Source organism: Corvus hawaiiensis, chromosome 26 (genome assembly GCF_020740725.1).
Source record: "Corvus hawaiiensis isolate bCorHaw1 chromosome 26, bCorHaw1.pri.cur, whole genome shotgun sequence".
Lineage (NCBI taxonomy): Eukaryota > Metazoa > Chordata > Aves > Passeriformes > Corvidae > Corvus > Corvus hawaiiensis.
The window spans coordinates 927,501-948,295 of NC_063238.1; the positions used below are offsets into that span (position 1 = coordinate 927,501).

General features: G+C 36.4%; 1 protein-coding gene across 1 annotated transcript in view; it reads right to left on the reverse strand.

Moving 5' to 3' along the window:
- The window catches only part of CCDC178 (coiled-coil domain containing 178), a 17,353-nt gene extending 1,555 nt beyond the window's left edge, over nucleotides 1-15,798 (reverse strand). Inside the window, exon 1 of the mRNA XM_048286908.1 lies at nucleotides 15,273-15,798. Coding sequence (XP_048142865.1) covers nucleotides 15,273-15,446 — 174 coding nt within the window. The 5' untranslated portion in view covers nucleotides 15,447-15,798. The remainder of the gene's footprint in view (nucleotides 1-15,272) is intronic.
- Nucleotides 15,799-20,795: the final 4,997 nt, after the last annotated feature.

The window sequence follows — 20,795 nt, forward strand, 5'->3', positions numbered from 1 at the left end:
GCACCTAAGAGCCAGCTCTAAAAGTCACGTTTGTTTGTCCACCACTCCCAGCTAGGCCTGCCTTACCATGTAAGAGATTATTTCCATGAGAAAAAGACTCCGCTGTAAGGAAATTACAGGGAGACCTCCTCAGAGGAAATTTCCAGGTCCAAGGCCACTTGTTATGTCTCTGATTCCTTCCCAGCTTCTCAGAAGAAGCTTGAATGGATAAATCTTCACTACATCACACCAAGGCAGCCCAACGCTGCTGTTACCTCAAAGAAAATGGATTTGTTTTGGAAAACATCTATACTTTCTACACTGAAGTAAGGGAATGCAAAACTGGCTTTTCTCAAGGTAATTTTTGTGTTACCATTATCTGCTCTTTATTTCTTGTTGCTTATGCACTTACATTTTAATGTTCAAAAGCTAAACCAAGTTGTCAGTCTCTGTGAGGACTGACCTTATTTAGACAAGTCTTGTGTTGTTAAAAATGCAAAAAAAATTCCAAGGATTGGAAAAACATTCAGAATAGTTTGGCTTATCAGGCAGCCACAAAGGTGAGTTCACAAAGGCCCCTTATGTGCCTCCTCTTTTTTTTTTTAACTATCAAAACAGCTAAATATTAAGTTCTGAGCTTAATGGTATGGTTTAGAGAACTGGACTTCAGCATCTAGAGATTCTATATAGAGGCAGGCTCAGAAGCACAAATATACATTCTGTGGGTTGAGCAGGGAGGTATTTCAAGTCAATCAATATGAAATGCTAAATAGGTGTACATTTCTATCCTGTTCCTCTCTAGAACCTGGCTGTACAAAGAAAGACCACACACTAAGCACTGCACAGATTGCTGCAGCTGGTGTCCTCTTCTGAGGCTAGACACCAGACTGAGCAGGACATATCTACCACTCTTCTTAAGATTATTTCTCTTGAGCAGCCAAAGGTGACCAGGTTGATACACAGACAAAGCAACCACAAAAGAGTGCAGATGTTTAAATGAGTACCTCCTGCATTGACTCTTACATGATTCAAAACAAAAAATAAGCATATAATTGGAAAAGTAGTCCAGCTACTAATGGATTTCATAGGCATTTAAAATATATTTTAATATGAATGGATGTCTGACACAAGAACTGCAACAACTGAAAAAAGCCTGGCAATAGCCTTCTTTCTGTACAAGGCATGCTATGCACTAGACAGTTGCTTTGCAAGGGCTTATTTCACTCCTTCCTTCATCATATCTTGTTTTTCCTCAGAATAATCCTTACGTGGTTTCCTCTCACTCATTTTCCAAAGGGGCAGCTGGTAGTCAGCAAGAATTCAAATTCACAGGGAGAAAACCACAACATGTATACACATTGTGTGCATACTCTGAAGGATTCTTTTGTTCCCTTTCCTGTGACAATATAAAGCCTAAAAAGGTGTTTTGGCAAACATCAGCAACAATAATCCCGATAAACAAACCAGAGCCAGAGAATTTTTCCAGATCCTGAGATCAACGAGCACATGGATGGGCTTTCCTGGGCCCCTTCTCTATAGTCTAATACAGAATTAATTGTTTGTGTGTGTTTCCCATTCAACATGTATGGGTAACCTGGGTACCAGGTGCAGCAGTGCAGCCCACTAGAGAGATGCTCTCAAGGGTATAAAAATGGGAGAATGTGTATTATACATGTGAATGTGGGGAGAGACACCTAAATATGAATTGGAAATAAATACCCTGGGCCACTATCCCTGAGAAAGGCACAAGTTGTGGTGGTGCTGTGGCCAAATGCAGGAATCATTAGATTTGGGGTGAAATGTCTAAATGGATAAAACTCCTAAGAAAAGTGACAGAAAAGGAAGGCAGTGGCAAGATTATTTCATTGACTTACTGATCAGTTTTTCCAAGATTTTTTTTGTTTTACACTCAGTAAAGAAGCTAATGTTGGAATCAGTGCCTCTATTTTTGGTGTTCTAATTTCTAAAAATGCTCTGCAATTGAGTGTAGTTCGACAATTCAGTTTGTGTTTTTTAATAACTAAAACAACCACCACCAGTGCAATCTGGAGTATCAGTACATTTTATTTGGAACTGTCTTTTAGTAATGAAATAAAAGTGATATTAACATATATTGTAAGTGTAGCTGAATGTAATTTTTAATAACTATAGTTTACAAGTGGGAAAACTAATCATCAGGTGATAGTTTATTAATGAAACTGACTTGATTTCGAAATAGATTTAATAAAATGTGTAAGATTACATTGTCTTAAAGGAAAATTTTATGTGCTGGTTCATTGGAAAAATGATACTGATATGTGTGTGTCAGGCCAAGTTTGAGCAGGCACGTGGATTCCCACTAGCTGAAAACTGAGAGCTGTGGATATGTTCTGTCAATCCTGAAGTAAAAAAACCCCAATCCACACAACCAAAAAACCCCACGACAACAACAACAACAACCTGTACATTTTACCTCTGATCTCATTTCCATTAAGGATTTAAATAAATGGATTACAGTCATGTAAAATGAATTTTTAAATTAAGCTGTAGACTTCAGTGGGAGTAATTTGATTCTCAGCATAACTTTTACTGAGGAAGTGCTTGATTTTTTTCTGGGTGCCATTTCAATCAAGTGTTTATGAAGACTTGGGTTATGGAAAAATTTCCAATTCTTTCCCTAAAGAAGTTCAACTTGTAAGAAAGAAAGAAAGAAGCCTACATTTTACAATGTACTAAATAAATTAAGTTTATGGAAGTCTTATGCTTTATTAGTGTTTCAATGAAAGTAAAATTTAAATTTGGAAACTAAAACCCATTTTAAACATACAATGACATTAAATATGGTCACTTATCTTCAATTTGCTCCATTAGTTTGACAGCATCATATACTAATAGCTCTCAAATCATAAGAAATAAATACTAAAATAAAAGCCAATCTTAATGCTTGATTTTCACACAGACCTAAATTAGGTGTAATTGTAATGAAACTAATGGATTTAAAACAAGTAAACTCTGAAAATCAGGCCCCCTGTCCCTAGTAGCGCTTACTGACTTTTCATTTGTCAGCTGTTCTACCTAATGTCTTGCAGGAATAGCAAGGTATGAGGATATTTGAGCCAGATTGAAAAGCTTTAAAACAGGTGAGTAGCTTAATTCTTTTCCTTATGAAACTAATTTCATAACAATACTCCTTTTTGGAGACCAAGAAAGACTCATTTGCTGGAGGGGGAAAAAAGGATGAGAGCAAGGAATGAACTTTGGCCACGTAAATTCTTTTCTTGAAACATCATGCCCGCAGTCAAATAGTAACTGCCCAAAGAGCACGTGAATCTCAAATTCCCCTAAGACTTATCCTCAAGCATTTTAGTTTAGATGTGCAAAATATTGTTTGATGAGTATTGTAACTTGGAAGTATTGTAAAATGAACTCCTGGAGAATCAGCTTCTTCCTAGATATGTTACAGATGCAGTTATGACTCTCATTTAGTGGTGCAAACTTGTTCTCTCATATACTACAGTTTAAAGTTACTTAGAAAAGAGCTCCTAAGAAGTAAATAATTTAATGTGCTGCCTGAGGGGAGAAGGGATTAACTGCTGCAAACCCTCTTTTGGTGCAGATGCAGAATATCTGAAATATGGGAAAATACAGTAAATCAACAAGATAACCAGAAAAGTATGCAAACCCCCCATAGGAATAATCATAAAGAGAAATAAAATGTGAATATAGATTTGGAAAATGTTTATACTGCCTAAGAAACCAGCAATCATAACAGCATCACAAACACACTGCAATGTGGAGTCATGCCAGTGGTCCATCTAACCCACCCAGCAATGATGGTGATGAGAGAAGAGTATAAGGGCAGAATAAACACATGCAATATTTCTTCCATACATTTTCCTATCCCAGAGCAGACAGATGAGATCAGACTGAAGATATTTTTTGCCATAATTCCCCATGTTCAGTAAGTATTCCTAAATTTCAGAACACCTCCTTGAAACCACAAGGTCATGCTTCTGAGTTTCCACAGTGTCAGATACTTCTCCTGTTGTCCCTGTAGCATACATGGAAACTCAAGAAAGGGAAGCTTTGCATTAAACTAGAAACAAATTCATTCAGAATCTCTGAAAATAGATATTAAATGCTCTGTAGGACTGAGCAGCCGTAAAGACAGCTTGTACTACTCAAGGCTAAGGAGTGTTGCAGGAAGCGGAAAGTCACAGAGTGGCTTGCTCTGGTTTCTCTCCATCATGTCCCCAAGGACGTTACTGTCCAAGACAGGAGTTGCCCCACCATACAGGAGGGACAGAAAACTGCAAAGGTTGCTTCAGAGGCATCCACAACAGCTGTGACAAGCTGGCATGTTAACGCCACTCATGAAACTGCTGTGACCCATCAAAGTTTTGGAGGAGCTAAGTGCAAGAAAGAAACTCTTTTCCTGGGTCTTCAGCTCTCAGTGCCAGTGGATGCAGCAAAACTGATGCTAAGTGCTGATGCTATACAGACTGTGTATCCTTGTGGATACAAGCAAGGATAGCACTACCAGAAGAGAACTTCTTCAGTTTTCGTTTTCTTCAAAATCATCCCTGGCAAATGAGTAGTTCTCTAAGGTGTAGTTCTTTCCAACCCATTCTCACCTCATGAAACAGAGAAAAATTTCAAGGACAGGTTTCTTTGTGCAAAGCTCCTCAGATCCCTGAATCAGCTGATAGTAGCATCTTTTAATTTGTTTTAAAACCACATTTCTGCTCTGCTACCACATGCATGCTCAGTTCCCACAGTGCTTGGGCTCAGAAGATTATCCCATTCACTTTGGAAAAAAACACTTCTTAAGAGAACACTTGAAAGCAAGGATCTAAATTTGATCCCTCAGTCCTCAGCCTGGAGTATCACAAAAATGCGCTTATAACAGCCTGTGAGCACAAAGACTGTGACAGAATTTACATGGAACATCACTTAAAGGAAGAGTGGTTCTTGTTTCTCCAGCACAAAGTTTGAGAAAAGAATAAGGATGGGGATACTTTATAGAGAAACTGTATGCATTCGATTTAGGTAGATAGAAAAAAGTAAGGGGAATTGGACAGCAATGTGATGGCTTGACCTAACTGGTATTGTAACATTTTTATTTGCTTTCTGCTTCTGTCCTTAATTGGTTCCTTCTAGCTAGCAGCAGCCCTCCAGAGTACACAGTCAGATGACAGTCATGTTATGTCAATCCTGTGACAGATGTTTACTCATTTATCCTTAGGAAGGATTTGGTTTCCAGAGCTATCTTCCCAGGCATAAGCAAAAGTCATAACGTGAGAGGGTTTTATTTAATTCATAACTTTGTCCTCTCATGGCACAGGTATCTATGTAATTAAAAAAAAAGGAAACAAATGTTTACATCCAAGTTGCATTATGATAACAAAAATGAAAAAAAAGAAAGGACTGAAGTTTAGAAAATGAACCCAGTACTCTGGTAAGAAGGAATAGGTAGAAAGGAATAAGGACGGAGAAGCAACAAGCTGAGGCATCACATTGGAATCCTGAATATTTTTAAAGGATACATTTGGAGAAGATAGTTACTGGATTTAAAGAAGGTTCTCATAGTACAATAATGTAAAGCATTTAATTCCTCAAATGCAACTTGGGAAAATTATATTGCCTGTTTCAAGGAATTTATTGTAAGGAATTTTCTGTGTGAAATGCTTGATTGAGTCAATCAAAAGATGGGATATTACACATTTGATAATTTTGCACATGACAGACAGGGTTTTCATACTGGTAGGTCATTTGATTCTCTGCAGGTGGCTCTGTTGGTTTCTGGAATATTATACTGTGAATTACATGTTACACAAATGAAAGGGTGTTATAATTCTGGATAACATTGTATTTGATTCTATAAACATCTTTAGGCCTAATGCAAAGATCCCTTTGAATAATTTATCCAGCTAAGTGTCTGTGGTCCCAAACTTCTAATTTAAAAATGTTGATAAATGAAGTATCTCTTTAGCTAATAAATGAAGTATCTCTTTAGTTATCCTTTGTCAGCAACATTCATTTTAATGGAAAGTGAGTTTACAGGGTTACATGATTGAACTACTGAGCCAAGTCAGTGTTGGCAAATGATGGGCTAAATTATTGATGTTACACACTAATGAATTCTGATGAGAAATAAAATACAGACATTACATTTCAAGTGGTTCATAATTATTTTTGCACTTTAAAAGCAATTTTATTCTTTTTCCAAATCATACTGGTTCTGTAAAACAAAAACATAGTTAGTGATTATAAGCAAAATTATTGAGTTTGAGGCGAAAACGCTTCTGTAAGTTTTCTTATGCAAGTATATTGCTATTCACACTAGGATTCTGATTTCTTCTTATACTTCTGGGAGAGGATAATTAAATTAAATGTCTAAATTTTTAAACTGCTGTCTTTAAACAAAATAATCTACTTTGCAACCATGGTTAAGAGTTCAGTAGATGAGTTTATAATCTATGATATATCATCATGTTTGCTAGAGATGTTCTGAGCTACCATAATTAATTCAGGTGATGACAAAAACAGAAGAGCTGCCAAGAAGGAGCTTTCAACATGTAAACAGTTTATCATTAAACCTGTGTTTTGATATATGTTTAAAATGGGTAGAAGGAGGTTACTAAACTTCAAATAACCCAAAGTGATGTTGTAAGGTTGAATCATTAATTTAAAATGTAATTTCTCTGAGCCTTTACTCACTGTACTGGATAAAGAAATTAAATTCTGTAGTTTTTACTAATAAAACCAGAGCTAAGCATTTGCTCATTTGGCAACAGAATAACTTCATAAATCCTATTCTTAATCTTTTCTTCCTACAAATGGGCTGTATTTAACTTTTCTTAATTATACACCGAAAATTTCTGTCAATTTCTGGAGAAGCAAAACTATGAAGTGTTGCTTCATTTTCTTAACAACTGAATAACCATCTTACTTGTTGGATCATTGTTGTATTTTGTTGTCAATCAAAACCACCACTGGTATCTTGAAGGAGCAAGTACATGTGAAACCATTGTGGTTTTACTTGAGAAGGGAATTTTGTGAACCAAATTATTGGTCTTTGAAAGGTTGTCATATTTGGCCAAGGTCTCAAAAGAGAGATTCATGAGCTAGAGAATCATCACATAAACCTCAGTGTTACCTATAATTTAGCCTTAAACTTTTCACAGAACTGTAATAAAATATTTTGAGATATTTTGATCGTGTATCTGCTTTCCCATCCTGTCCCAGATAGTCATAACACACCCACTCAGACCACAACAGCTAAGCTCTGCACAGAGGTTCAAGGATACCTATGCAGTTTTCTAGGGAGAACTTTAATTAATTATTTCTGGATTTTGAAACACTGGTCTTTAAATTACTCCAACTAATTTTCCTCTAATAGGAAGGACTCCTCCTGAACTGTAGGTAGGGTTGAGAGCATTGCATATTGTGAAAGTTGTCATGAATTTGCTTTTATAGTATCCATTCTAATATCTTCTTAATTTTTTTTTTAATTACAACATATCAAAAACTTAGGCATTGAGCTCTGAAAACAGTTTGCCCATGATTACTAAATGTGAGCTTGAGCTCAGTAGCTCTGAAAACCGCAGTTTTGCAAACTTGAGCATGGTGATTGGCAATGCTTCTCCTGCAGTAGTATCTCAGGACTGCTGTGGTTTGAGCTGGGTCTAGAGGCATTAGACTAGGTGTCCTGCTTGCGCTCTAATTTTTCCCAGTAGGTGCTGGTGGAGGAGGAAGTGGCTTGATTTGAATGTGACAGAGAAAGAGCCAAAATGGAGCAACAGCTGGATTTGGAGAAGGCTTTATGAGGTTATAAAATTGAGCTGCAGGGAAGGAAAGCTGTCAGTGGTCTGTCAGATCAGGGTAAAGCCTGGAACTGGCAGGTCTCAGAGGCTGAGAGGCAGAAGAAGGTGACCACTGGTTGGGAAAAAAAGATGGAGACTAGGACTTGAGAGAGCAACAAGGAAACAGAGGAAAATGGAAATAGGCAGTGCCAGAGATTAGGCCTAGAAAAGAAGTAGGAAGGGAGAGCAGAAATGGCTGGGCCAGCAGTCTGGGAATGAGTTAGGTGCAGGACAGAGGTTTGACAGTAGTCTGGGATGAGATGCAGCACAGACACTGGGTTGGGAAAAGCAGACTCTATGAGCTGGAGGTGCTTTGATTAGTCAAAAAGTTTGAGCAGTAAATTAATGAATGGTGCACAGACAGCAGTCTACTACAGTTATTTTTTACTGCATTAGTTAAAAGGGCAGATTAAGTTTATTGTTACTAAGTCTGATGATCAAGGTAAGAGCCAATATAATGGTTTATATTCTTGGAGATTTGACAGTTTAAAAAAAGATCTTGCAAGAAAATGATTAAGATTACAAAAACCTCGTACTCAATGTAGAAATGCTAGGATTTCAATTATTTATATGGACTTTATTCAGAGTATTTTGTGTAAACATTTCAACACAGATTTTAGTTACTTATGTAAAAAAAGTAAAATTTATGCTACTTCAAGAAATAGATATCCAGTTGTCTTCAGGTTCTGCAAAAGGCATCAAGCAAGGCAACTTTAATATTTTTTTGCAAACTTCTCAATCCACTGTAAGTATTTCAGCACATTTTTATTCCATTGAGCTTTAAAATGTGAGTCTCTCAGGGAACACAGAGAATAATCTGAGGTTTAAAGACGGCTGTAGAAGTGACACGACTCAATTTTTAAGAATCTGGAAGTCATGTGGTTCGTCTCTTTTTGTCTTTTAAGACCTACTGGTTTGAGCAGCCCTGCTGACAGTAAGAGTAGCAGAGAGAATTTGCCTGCCAGTTCCTCAGATTTGACTGGAGTTTTGAGTGTTTGGCCCACAAATGTGAGTAATCAGGCCTACAGGTGGAAAGAGCAACAATTCACAGACAGGATTTCTGGCTTATAAATCTCTTTAGGGGGAGAATAAATTTTGCTGAATGAAAAAGGAAGTTTGTCTAGTAATTTCATCATCCTTTAAAGTCTGATATATAGCTACCTTTAATAAACTCTTAATTCTGTAATTTATGTTTCGCTATTGAAAAAAATTATCTATACATTTCTATCAGTCAGCACATTTTAAATTATTAAAACATTTCTGTGTGTACATGTTAAGAAGTGTAAGAAAGTGGACATTTAGGCCTATTCTGGTAATATACAAAGTCGGATTCCAGTAAGTGGTGCTGAATAGTGAAAAAATGTAACTCTTAGGAAATCTTCTTTAAGAAGAAATTTAAAAATAAATCTCTTAGATTAGCTGTCATTCTTCCATTTTCTGTTAGGTCACAATTTTTAGTACTCAAAATACTGATACATACTTCTACACAAATATTCTCTATTCAAAATGTACACCTGCAAATAAACTAAATGATTCCTCTCCAAAACAAAGCTGATTGGGTTAATCTTAAAAACACAAAACTAACTTGTTTCTCTGCAGAGACCATTTTCTAGCCTCCATCATGGACAGGTAACTAGGAGAACTGTTTGTCTTCCTACTATACAGTAGAGCTTTTAGGTGGCAACCACATTTCTGAACTCTTTGACTCACATCATATTGATTTCATATGGCGAAACTTTTAAGTGAAGCCATAGAAGAGTTGAAGCAGTTAGGTGTTTCTGTGCAAGCTAGGAAATGTTTGTGGTTATATAAGGGTATATTTGGGCATGAAGCTTTGAAAAATAAAGGGTTTATGAGAAGCTTAACAAGCTTGGTGCGTTAAGGCAGAAGTGGCATAAAAATCTAAATGGAGCTGAGTTGTGCCAAATTGTATGTACACTTCACTTAAAAAATGGTAAAGGAAATTATGTCAGAATAAAGATATTGGAGTTTTGCCATGTGATAAGCAAAATCACAGACTGTGAAAATGAGGCAAAAAAATCAAGCAAGTTCTAATTTCTTGAATGAGTTTGGCTTATTTTGAGACTGCTTTCCCTTCTCACACTGGAAAGGTCACTTTCATCATGCAGCAACAAAATAAATGGTCATGAACTTTTAGTGTCCATGCCATGGCAGCTGTATTTGTCACTAAACCTACACAATATGTAAATTCAAAGATTTTGGTGAATGTTTGTCAGGGTCATCAACTCAATATAGAAAAATCTAGAGAAAATAATTGCTTTAAGATTTTAAAGAAAATGTGAGATCATATTTTGAAGAATTCCAGATGTTATTATTCAAAATTCATAAGCATTTGAGAGGAAAGCCATGTATTTTTAGAAACTATACACTGGATGCTGATTTCCATGTTTTTTTAGAACATGATTAACTAAGTAACACATTTTTCAACTCATAAGAATTACCCCCATGAGCAGAAGCAAAAATAGCTTGTCTCAATTCCCCTGCACTGTACAAGATAAATATTTTATAAATTAATAATAAACCCAGAAAAATGTAACTTGAACATTTTATATGGTTATTATGAATAAATGTGACTAAACACAAAAGCTTAGAACTAATTAAAAGGTGTGCAGCCATGTCCCCTTAAGAAACATTATCTGTCATCCAACCCCATATGTCTCCAAGACAAGACAGAAACAGCAAGACTGCTAAAGTGAAATTAGCAGGCAAAAAAGGCACAACTGAATGCAATCAGCGTAAATGGTGATAACTCAACCCATAACAGAGAAAAATAAAAGAGAAGGCGTACAGATTTTGAAGAGCATCAGCCCTGAGGGACACCATAACACACCTGTGTTAATAAGTTAGAGAACAAAAGATGTGTTTAAACTGGCTACCACCTGACAGCTAAGAAGCAAGTTCAGAATGTGTGGTTTCCAGAGAGCAAAAGGGTAAAACTGCTTGCAACATGCAGGGTTCCAGTTTCTCCTGGCCTTAGTGGAACCACACTGAATTTCTTGTAAGGAGGTAGAACAGGGTGGCATGAAAAGCGCAGTTCTGCACAGTCAGTAAAATATTTCCTCCATTAAGAATTAGTATCCACTGAGATGCCTGTGGCAGATTCACCAAAAATTCAAAGCCTTAGTAAAGAAGAGTCACTCCTTACTCTGGTGGCCCCTTGCAAAATTGCTCTAATAAAGACAAAACAGACACCAAAACTCTTCCGGTGTAAATTGGTGTATTTCAGTACAGTGGACTTATTTTGAACTACAAGAGCTTTGCCAAAAAGTTTTAAGGATTTCAGGCTAATCGAGCAACTTGAGTAAAACTGCAGAAAATACATAAATAATCACAGCAACCTTCAGTCAGAGTGACAGACTTTGGGTTGATTGGTGCCTTTTTCTTTGGTGCCTTATGTAGCTATGTCCACCTGATGAAAATGGATAAAACTGCTACCAAGTGAGGCATTTCTAAACTCTAAATTCTGATGATCTATTTTTGCATCACTTCGTGCTGGTGTGAATGGTTATCAAAGCTGCTGATCCATTAAAAATTAAACCAATAATCTTGCATTTAATAAAAGGTACCTTTGTCTTGCCACCATCAGAAAAGGTAAGTGTGAAATCCTTTAAAGTTACAATGAGAATAGCAGTGATGTTATCTTTTCCTGTAGCACTTTGACCCCCAAAATGATTCTGATATAACTATAGTCAAGATAAATCATCTAAAAGGATGGTCTAAATTGAAGACTGTCAGAATTAAAGCACAGGCACAGTCCCAACTAAATCTACATCTGCCATCATATATCATTTTTGCAATTAGATAGCTAATTGAACTTATTCAAGAGCCAAGTTATTGAAACTACAAAACATTACTGGAAAAGCAAAAGTAATTAACATAATATATACCTTGCCTGTACACTAGGTACAAAAGGTTTTACATATTTTCAGGTTTTTTCAGAATTAAAGAGATTACTTCTATTATTTTCTGCTGGACTAAAAATTTATTTAGTAATTGTTGAAGGATTTTTGAAGGCTGAAATCTTCCAGTAAACCATAGAACACGGACTGTGCTGACAGTGATGGTAAAACACCAGAAAAGTATATCTATAATGGAGTGTGTAGAATTTTCTTTGACTACCACAATAAAAACAAAGTCTCTTTTCAGAGCTGTGGTGCATATATGCAAACTTCCCAGAATAAAAAGAGCAAAGCACTGCTCATGCACTTCTAAAGCACTTCCAGTGCATTTTCTCAAACAAAAAATATCTGTAGATTGTAATCTCTCAAATTCGGCTACTGGTTGCAATCAGAGGCAGTAAAGAAATTTTTAAAAAATTAAGAAATTTTTAAAAAAGGTAGAGTACCACAAGATGAAATAGTCTCACTCAAGGAAAAGCCCTGCACTTTGCTCTAAAGAAAAATGAAATGATGAAGAACCAAAATTGGAAGTATAAATTATTTCAGTCATTGATCTCTGTTCTAGTAATTGATTTGATTGCAAACTTATTTATTCTTTGCTATTAATATGGAAGAATATCTTATCCCATTTTTTAAGATCACAATTGAAATGCTCAACGTTAAAATTTCATTTTCTGCCAGAAGTGCATTCAGAAAACATACAGACACTAAGTAATCAGTTAATTATTCCAGTTTCCAATGCAAATGTTAAATATTGAAAAAGAAAATGGCTACAAAGATAATGATAAAACCCAGGAAATATGTATTTAAAAGTCTGATTGAAAAAAAATTAAAATTGCATTTTTGTTTTTTTAAAAAAAATCTTTTCATGTCACTAAACAGGACTAATGTTGACAAGTAATGATGAAACCTCTGGTCAAATCTGTCTTCTCTTCTGAGGCAGCTCTTTATTTTCACATCACAATTCTCCCAAAACTCTGATGCTGGGTATAACTGGAGGGTGTTGGTAGTTAAAAAGCACCTAGTGAGAAGGCAGAAACCTCCTCCATTATCTACTTTTAAGTCTCTTTTTGGATTTCACCCAGGTCACGGCTTCTGTAAAATATTAGAAAACACTTAGGCAGCCAATGTACTGTATCTGCTGCCTCTCCTAATGCACTCTTCCTCTGTCATTCACCTGCTCCTGCTTGCTCTGGTCAAGGAAATGCTGGGACAGAAGCTCTGATGAGCAGGAATCACCATTTTGCCACACACTTCTCAGTGCAGCATGTTGTCATCCTCATACTTTAATGTTAGAGGGTCACTAGGAACAACAAACTCAGGATATTTCTGGCTGAGAGAAAAGGAAGGGAGAGGAACAACTGTCAGATTTTATTTTGGATGTGTGTGCCACTATGTTAATGTCATTGGTGAGAGAACTTAATTGGCAGAAGAATAGATCGATCTGACAATAACATATTTACAAAGACACCAGTCCATATATAATTAAACAGCTTCCAAGACCTCCAAAATATAAAACCAGCACATTGCTGAAGGGAAGTCCTCTCTTATACACACCTTGGTAATTGCTCTTAGCTGAACTACTTCCATTTTAGCTTTATATTTTTTCCTTGTTTGTTATTTTAATTTTAAGTTATTATCAGTCAAACTGCATAAAAACATAGAAAGAATATCAGAATACCAGAAAAGGATCAGAATATCAGAAAAGTATGTAGTGGATAATAAAAGCAGAGAGGGAACCGAATGTTTTCCGCACTTTGAACAAGACATTGTCAAAGGTAGGTCCAAGCTACTCAGTTCTGAACACCCTCAGGTGGTGCTGGGTCTTACACCTTAAAAGCTTAGTTTAGACTTGTTTCCTGCTAGTTGAGTTATTCAGGTTGACAAGATTTACTGACGTGGGTTCTCAGCAGGGACAGCATGCATGGAAAAATGTGTGCTAAGGTGAAGGTTTTCTGCCACACTCATCCATTGTTCCAAGGACTGGCTGTTGGCAGAGGCGTTCCAATGCAGATGAGGTTTGCAGTACAGCTATTAAAATATTGCAGAACATTAGATTAATGTAAAGATTTGTGTGTGGGGAAACCGTCTGCCACCTGTGGCTTCTATGTCACCCTTATTTATATTCAGGAGCTTTGGGCTGCCCCCAGATCACCTCTGTTCTCCTGCTCACTACTGGAGGAGTTAAACACAGGAGAGAACAGAAATCATCTAAGAAATCCCCCCCTGCAAGAATCAAAAAGAAGCTTTTCTGGTTTTTCAAATGCTAAATGAGGAATCTGAATGAAAAAAAGTGTTTTCACTGAGGCCAGTGCAATATTTGGCATATGTAACAACCCAAAAATTCCATATAATTCCATAAAAGAGTATTAAAACCTATTACAAAAGTATAAAATCTGAATATATTTTTATCTTAATTATTTGTATTGAATTTCTGATTTTGGTATGATTGGGATTTTTTAAATCTCTTGCATAAGTAGAACATGTATGATTCCATGAAACAAATACAGAAACTTGGAATTTTAAAATAAAAATCCTCTTTAGTGAGATACTGAAAACAGATTGTGATGCTGATGTAACTTAATGGAATTCTAGAACTTACTCAAGTTACATATTAATGCATCGGATAATAAGTGTGAAGTGTAATTACATAATATTAAAATGTAGTAAAATTTTTTCAGCCATCATACAACAAAGCTTGACTGTTAAATATTAAACAACAGAGATTGCAAGAAAATGCTGCACTAAAGCTGCACCAGCAATGTAACTCCTTTTGCAAGGAATAAGTCTGAAGAAATATTTCACTTAAGTCTTTTAAAAACTCTTCACAAATGCCATCTGGTTATGGCCATTAACTATGGGAAGAGATTGAAAGGAGTGGCTTTACAGAAATATGAATAAGATACCATAGCACAAGACAAAAATAACAAGAACATTCAAACTATGCTGTACAGTAGTTATTTTCTCTGATAAATGTATTTATCTGGGGAACAAGTCATAAAATGAAAACCCATACATCATTGGAAACCATTTTAAAATCTCATATACCCACAATGCTGCTTCTTTACATATAAGGGAAAATTATTGTATAACTGAGTTAGGAAAGTGTGATACTTCTTAGAAACAGTCCCCTTCTAAAGATACTAAATATGAATACAGTGAAAATGACAATATTGTTTACCACAGAAATAATATTTGCACAAAACAGGACAAAATAACATCTTCTAAAACAACTGAGCAGCAGCAGCAATGCCACTCTGTGTTTCAAATATTTATATTCAATGTATTTATAATAATCTTCTCAAAGGTTTGTGAGAAATAAATCTAATCTCCCCCTCTTTTTTCAATCTATGCATGGTATATGTGCTAACTTACTGAATTCATCCTTCATGCAATTCCAGTTTATTAAAGAGGTTAAAAATTTATAAAACTCTGATGGGATATGGTTTTAATGCTTCATCACACTACCCATCATTTGCTTTTCAATCTAGATCAGAATGATCTTTCCGACTTCCCTGCAATCACCTACCTGCACAGCTAATATTTTCTGAGCGTTCTCCTGAGAGGCTGTCTGGATCCTCGCCAGCCCAGCCTGGCTGGAGAGGCCGCCCTGGAGAGGCTCCACCGCTCGGCCAGCGTGGCCGGGCTCCATCGCCCCTGGGACGGCCACGCCAGCGGCCACGCCAACGGCGCCAATGCCCATGGCCACGGACACGGCAGCAACGGGGTCAGGGTGCGGGGGACAGGCGAGAAGCTAGGTGGGGGGAGGAAGGAGGAAAAAAAAATAACAGAAAAAAAAAATTAAATTCCCAAGTCAGAGCAGGAGGGGAAATTAATGGCAGCGTTCAAGAAGAATGATGGAGGGAAATATAGAAAGCAGTCAATAGCCCATTCTGCGCTGTACGGACCTGACAGGAATTTCACAGTCTCTTGGTTTTTCAGCCCACTCATGTGCATTCATCAGAAACCAGTCACATCTGGCTGCCAGGATGGGGGGTTAATTTTCTCTAAATGCCTCAGCAGTTTTGTTCTAGCTGAGGCAAACTCTGTGACTGCAAAGCTGATGAGTAAAATATTTCTACTTCACCCAGTTTAACTCAAAACCGATAGCCTCGGGACATATTGAACCTTTCTTAAAAAAATAATCTTTTGAAGCTTTTTGAATGGCACATCAGGTCAGGCCAAAGTTTAAAATGCAAGTTTAACACTTTGATGGACACAAGAGCGTTTTTTTGTCCCTGTGTAAAGCTTATCATAGCTTGGCAATGTGTGCTTTAGTGCATGACAAAACTAAAGAGAATTAACTTAGCCATCAACTGCTCAGGGAGAACAATAACAGGAAAGAAATTTCCATATAGAAGTTCCTATTAATCTACCCAGCTATAACCACATGACATGAAAGCATCTAACAGCACTAAATTGCACCAAATGTGGTGGCTGAGAGTGACACTGCTTAAAAAAAGGATTTTATATTGACATATAGAAAAGATAATGCTTATCCTAGGAATCGCATTCAGCACAAAGGATCCTAAGTGAAGTGATTCCAAGTGGGAGTACTTACCTGAAGGCTTTCACTTTTGGCTAACTGTAGTTATTGTTACAATCCACAGTTAAGACTGGAATCAGTTTTTCCTTAATCTGCAAGTATTTGGAACACATAAACAGTGTGCTGGGTCTCGGTCTAGAACAAAAATGTTTTCAAGACATCTGAAAATCTACCAACAGAGAATGTTTTTGAAAACAGCTGTGGGTTTTGGCAAATTCTGCAAATGCTGCTGCATATTCTAGACTAGTTCTAATTTAAAAAATGGACATTTATACCACGTAATTCATTACTTAGGGGAAATACACGGGTTTGCCTTTCATCAAGTTAATTATTTCGATAAATTCCATAGCTATCGTTATCATGAAGACTTCAGGAGTATGCCTGTCAACCAGATTAACGCAATGGATTGTACCATTCCTTTGGAAATATTACATTTCATTAAGGTCAATGCCACAGGTCAATAATTGGATCAGTTATAAAGAAGCTTTTACATGATAAGATATGACTGCTCTTTAGGAGCAAGCGCGGTGTACCAGGTGAAAAATACACTTTTTCAAAAGAATGTAGATTATAGTAATATCAAGTGAGCTATTATAGCCTAGAGAGTAATTAATGCACATTTTCAAAATTAATGGCCTGATTTTTGGAGATACCAGGTTTCCACAAGTCCCATTAGATTCCATGGAAGCTCTGAGTATGCTGCATCTTTCCAAATGAGCCTGTAAAATATTAAAGATCTTTGTACATAATATTTTTTGTTCTGCCTGTGCATATTAAAAACAATATGAGGGAAAGTAGACAAACTCTCTTTTTCAATGAAAAAATAGAAAAAACCCCAACCTGAATCACAGTCAAAACCTTCACCCAAATAGTAGATTTTCCAGTTTGAAAAATCTTTTTTTAAATACTGGAGCCCCTTCCCTTTTATTTTAAGAATTATTTTGTTTCCTGAAATCTGTCTCTTCCTGCTTGTCTGCTGTTACTGTAACTATTTTCAAATCTCACTTTTTCTGATACCATTCTCAAGTCTGAAAAAGAATGCAGGTGAGAGAGGGACAAAACATAACAACTTAGGACATATTAATAAAACAATCTGCTTTAGGCCAAGAAAATCAAATTAAGTAGAAAACTGGTTTTGGGTTATCAAAATCTTGATTTTGTAAAAAGTTAAAATAATTCCAAGATATGCTGCATTACTATATGATAAGGAAAATGGTGGTTGGGGGAGCATATGGAAGGATTTGGCAGTAAACAGTGAGAGGGATTGGTGGTTATCCAGTTAGGTGGCTACCCAATTTCTTGTCTTGAAAGAATTAAAAGACATTCAAAAGTTTTGAGGTTTAACTACATGAAAATTGCTATATTTATTGAGAAACTGACAGTTTGTAATGGCTGGTGTCCAACACAACTTTTGCTAGTGTTTCTAATTCCAAAATTACAAGCCCATAATAGCTGATGCTATTATGTATCATATTTTAAAATGCATCTTGTATTTTGAAAACATTTCATTATGCCTAGCACAATGGAGCCAAACCCAAAAATTTATTCTTTTTACAATATTTATTGCAACATAAATAACATTTATGCATGTGGTCAGAAATACAGTTTTGTGAGAAGGTAACAACTCGATCACATTATGTTGCCTGCAAGCTTAGAATAAACTGATGAACCCACTGACGTAGGAGGGGCCAAGTGAATTCCTGAGTCAACAGCAGAGCAGTAGCTGAGGGAATGATTCAAAAAATAAAAACCTCAAGTGACTTAGCTAAAGAGCACTTCTAACCCAAAAGCAGACTTTGTAGGCTTTGTCATGATCTCCCTGTCCCTACAGGCACCAATACTGTTCTGGCAGATGCTCTTCTTGGTCATATCAGTGGCATATAGTAATTAGCTTTTCCTGATTTTTTTTATTTTTTGTCAGATGTAGAGACTTAAAAAGGCATGGTATACATGAGTTAAATACGTCATTGTTGCTTGCTCCTTTGTTTTTCAGTGCTGTGTTTCTTAAGTATTCTGAACACATCGAGCCAAACGCTGGCAGAGAAGGCAACAGCATCCAGCTCCAGCAGTCAAGGTGTAGCAATATGTACAGTAGGCAAATATTTATGTGAAATTCACCTTGGTTTTGATGTTTGCTTTGCTGTGAGAGCAGGACTGAAGGAAAAAGGAAATAGACAAGCAAGCTCCAGATTTTGGGGATTCAAGAGGAAAGGAGATCCCAGGATTCCTGTTTCTGTAATTCTTGAATCTGCCATGGGTGCAAGGTGATACAGGTGGATGGGAGGACAATTTTTGCAGCAAGCAGTCTTCTCCCAGTCCTCATCCTGAAAACAAGGAAAGAGTGAGCCAATGGCTTTGCTGGAGTGACACCTTTGGGAGCTTCTGAGGAGGATAAATGATGTTCCCAAGGAGTTGCCCTTGCCATTCTTCTGCTTTGGGGCTTCACTATCATTCCTCTGGTGTTGTGGCTCCCCTCTGTGACTCACAGCAGAGAGCACCATATGGTCCCATAATTATTTAATTCCTTCATTACACGTGGCACTAATATCATCGATAATATCGGCATAAATTTGGGAGAATGATGTATGAACTACCTGACAGTACTGTCCTACTAGAGAGGAACCTTATGATTCAGGGTACCTTAATCTGTTCTCACCTTTAAGTTTTTTGTTATGATGAATCTAGATACTTCATTAAATTCATACCTGACTTGCACTAATATAAATGAAATCAAGTTAATATTTTAACCTGTAATTTTTTATCTGAGGAATCAAACTGGATAAAAAATTATATGATACTATTTTAAGCTCAGGCCTATTCAAGCCTAATTCATTATACCAGTGGCATTGTTTCTAGGTCCATATTTATTAATGTTGCCACTATATTTTTACTCTCTATATTGCAAACAAAAGTTAAGATGAAAGAAAATCCCAAATAGAAATATGTAACTGCATCTTATTTAGACCAGAACATTTTTTTATTTCTGTTACCTGGCAGTTCATAGGAAACCACAATTTTCACCTGCTTATCTTTTATTACAGTCTAGCTGCACAGCACTAGAATAACACTGAGATACTTGTCAATGAACCCAAAGCTAGGAGTGTTTGCTTGTTTAAACAAGGCACATGGCCCCACTAAGAACATAAAGTGAACAGCACCTGGAACTCAGTCATGATGCTTTTTCACAGCTTCAATTACCTGTTCTGGACAGTGATGACATGCTAGCATCACATTGGGTTACGATTACAAACCTGTTTCTCCTCTTAGCTGTTTTTAAATAGTGACATTCAGTTGATCTGAATACAACCGTTTCTCTTTTACCCCTGAGAATGAAAAGACCCTCCATGAATAAAATGCTATTTTATTTTACAAAATTATAATTATTCATAATATAAATGCATTCTGCATTTAGAGTACGTACTTACGCCTAAGGTGTCTGATCCATTAAAATGGCCAGATTCTGGGTCACACAGAAGGTAGTAGATATTATTATAGGCAAAACTATTATTCTGAAAAAAGAAGGTTGTCTCAAAAGAAGATTCTCCTTAAATTTTGCCAAACTTTAAACCTTTGATCTAAAAATGTGCATGGCAGGTGTTTGCTTCAGGCTGAATTTGTTTGGATAGCCCAAGCAGTTTGCTTTCTTTTTTGAGGAATTCTAGGCAAAATACATTACTGTGCTTCTGTAACCAAATTATATTGGTATTTCTTTACTAGATGCACTTTGCAAAGGGGACTCACATTTCAGAGGGGACAACATTTCTCTGTGTGATATGCCTTTTTCATAAAAATATTCTGGTAAAAACTGTAAGTCTTTGGAAAATTATTGTCTGCATATAGTCGATAGCAAATGTTTCTATTTTTATAATTTTTTTTTAACCATATTGTCCTCTGTAAACATTCTTGGTCTTCTCAGTGGTCCTACAGTTGTTCAGATTCTGTAACAATATTCCTAAGCAAGTAAGAATGCTTATTGCTGTGTAACTCTACCCTGTACATAAACCACCTTCACAAAGTGGTTTGTCACACATTAGATCAGGAATACAGCACTGAAACTTGATTGTTGTCTATAATGTTTCTTGTTTTGGTCTCGGATGAAATTCATTACTGACTGCAATGTGCCTATCTGTGTACCAGCAAAAACACCCACATATTGGTGCACAGAAAACCTGGACAAACAAATCTTTGCAAAAATTGGATGGTTTATTTGGATCAAACTGTGAAGTCTGTGGTAAGGATGCCAACTTGTGATTAAGAAATCCAATTGTTAATCAAAACTGGTGTAATTCTAACCATTAGAGTTTAATCTAGGTTTTCCACAGCTATGCTAGAGTACAATAACTTCAAACAAGGAGATCCAAACCTAGACCACAACATGGAACATCCTTTCCCAGTGCAATAATATTTTACCAGAAGAAAAACTGGTTTTGTGTTTTCTTTCAAGTACCAACTGAAATTTCCTTTTCCTTTCTTGATTTTTCTTTCAGAAATAGCCTGAAAAGGATG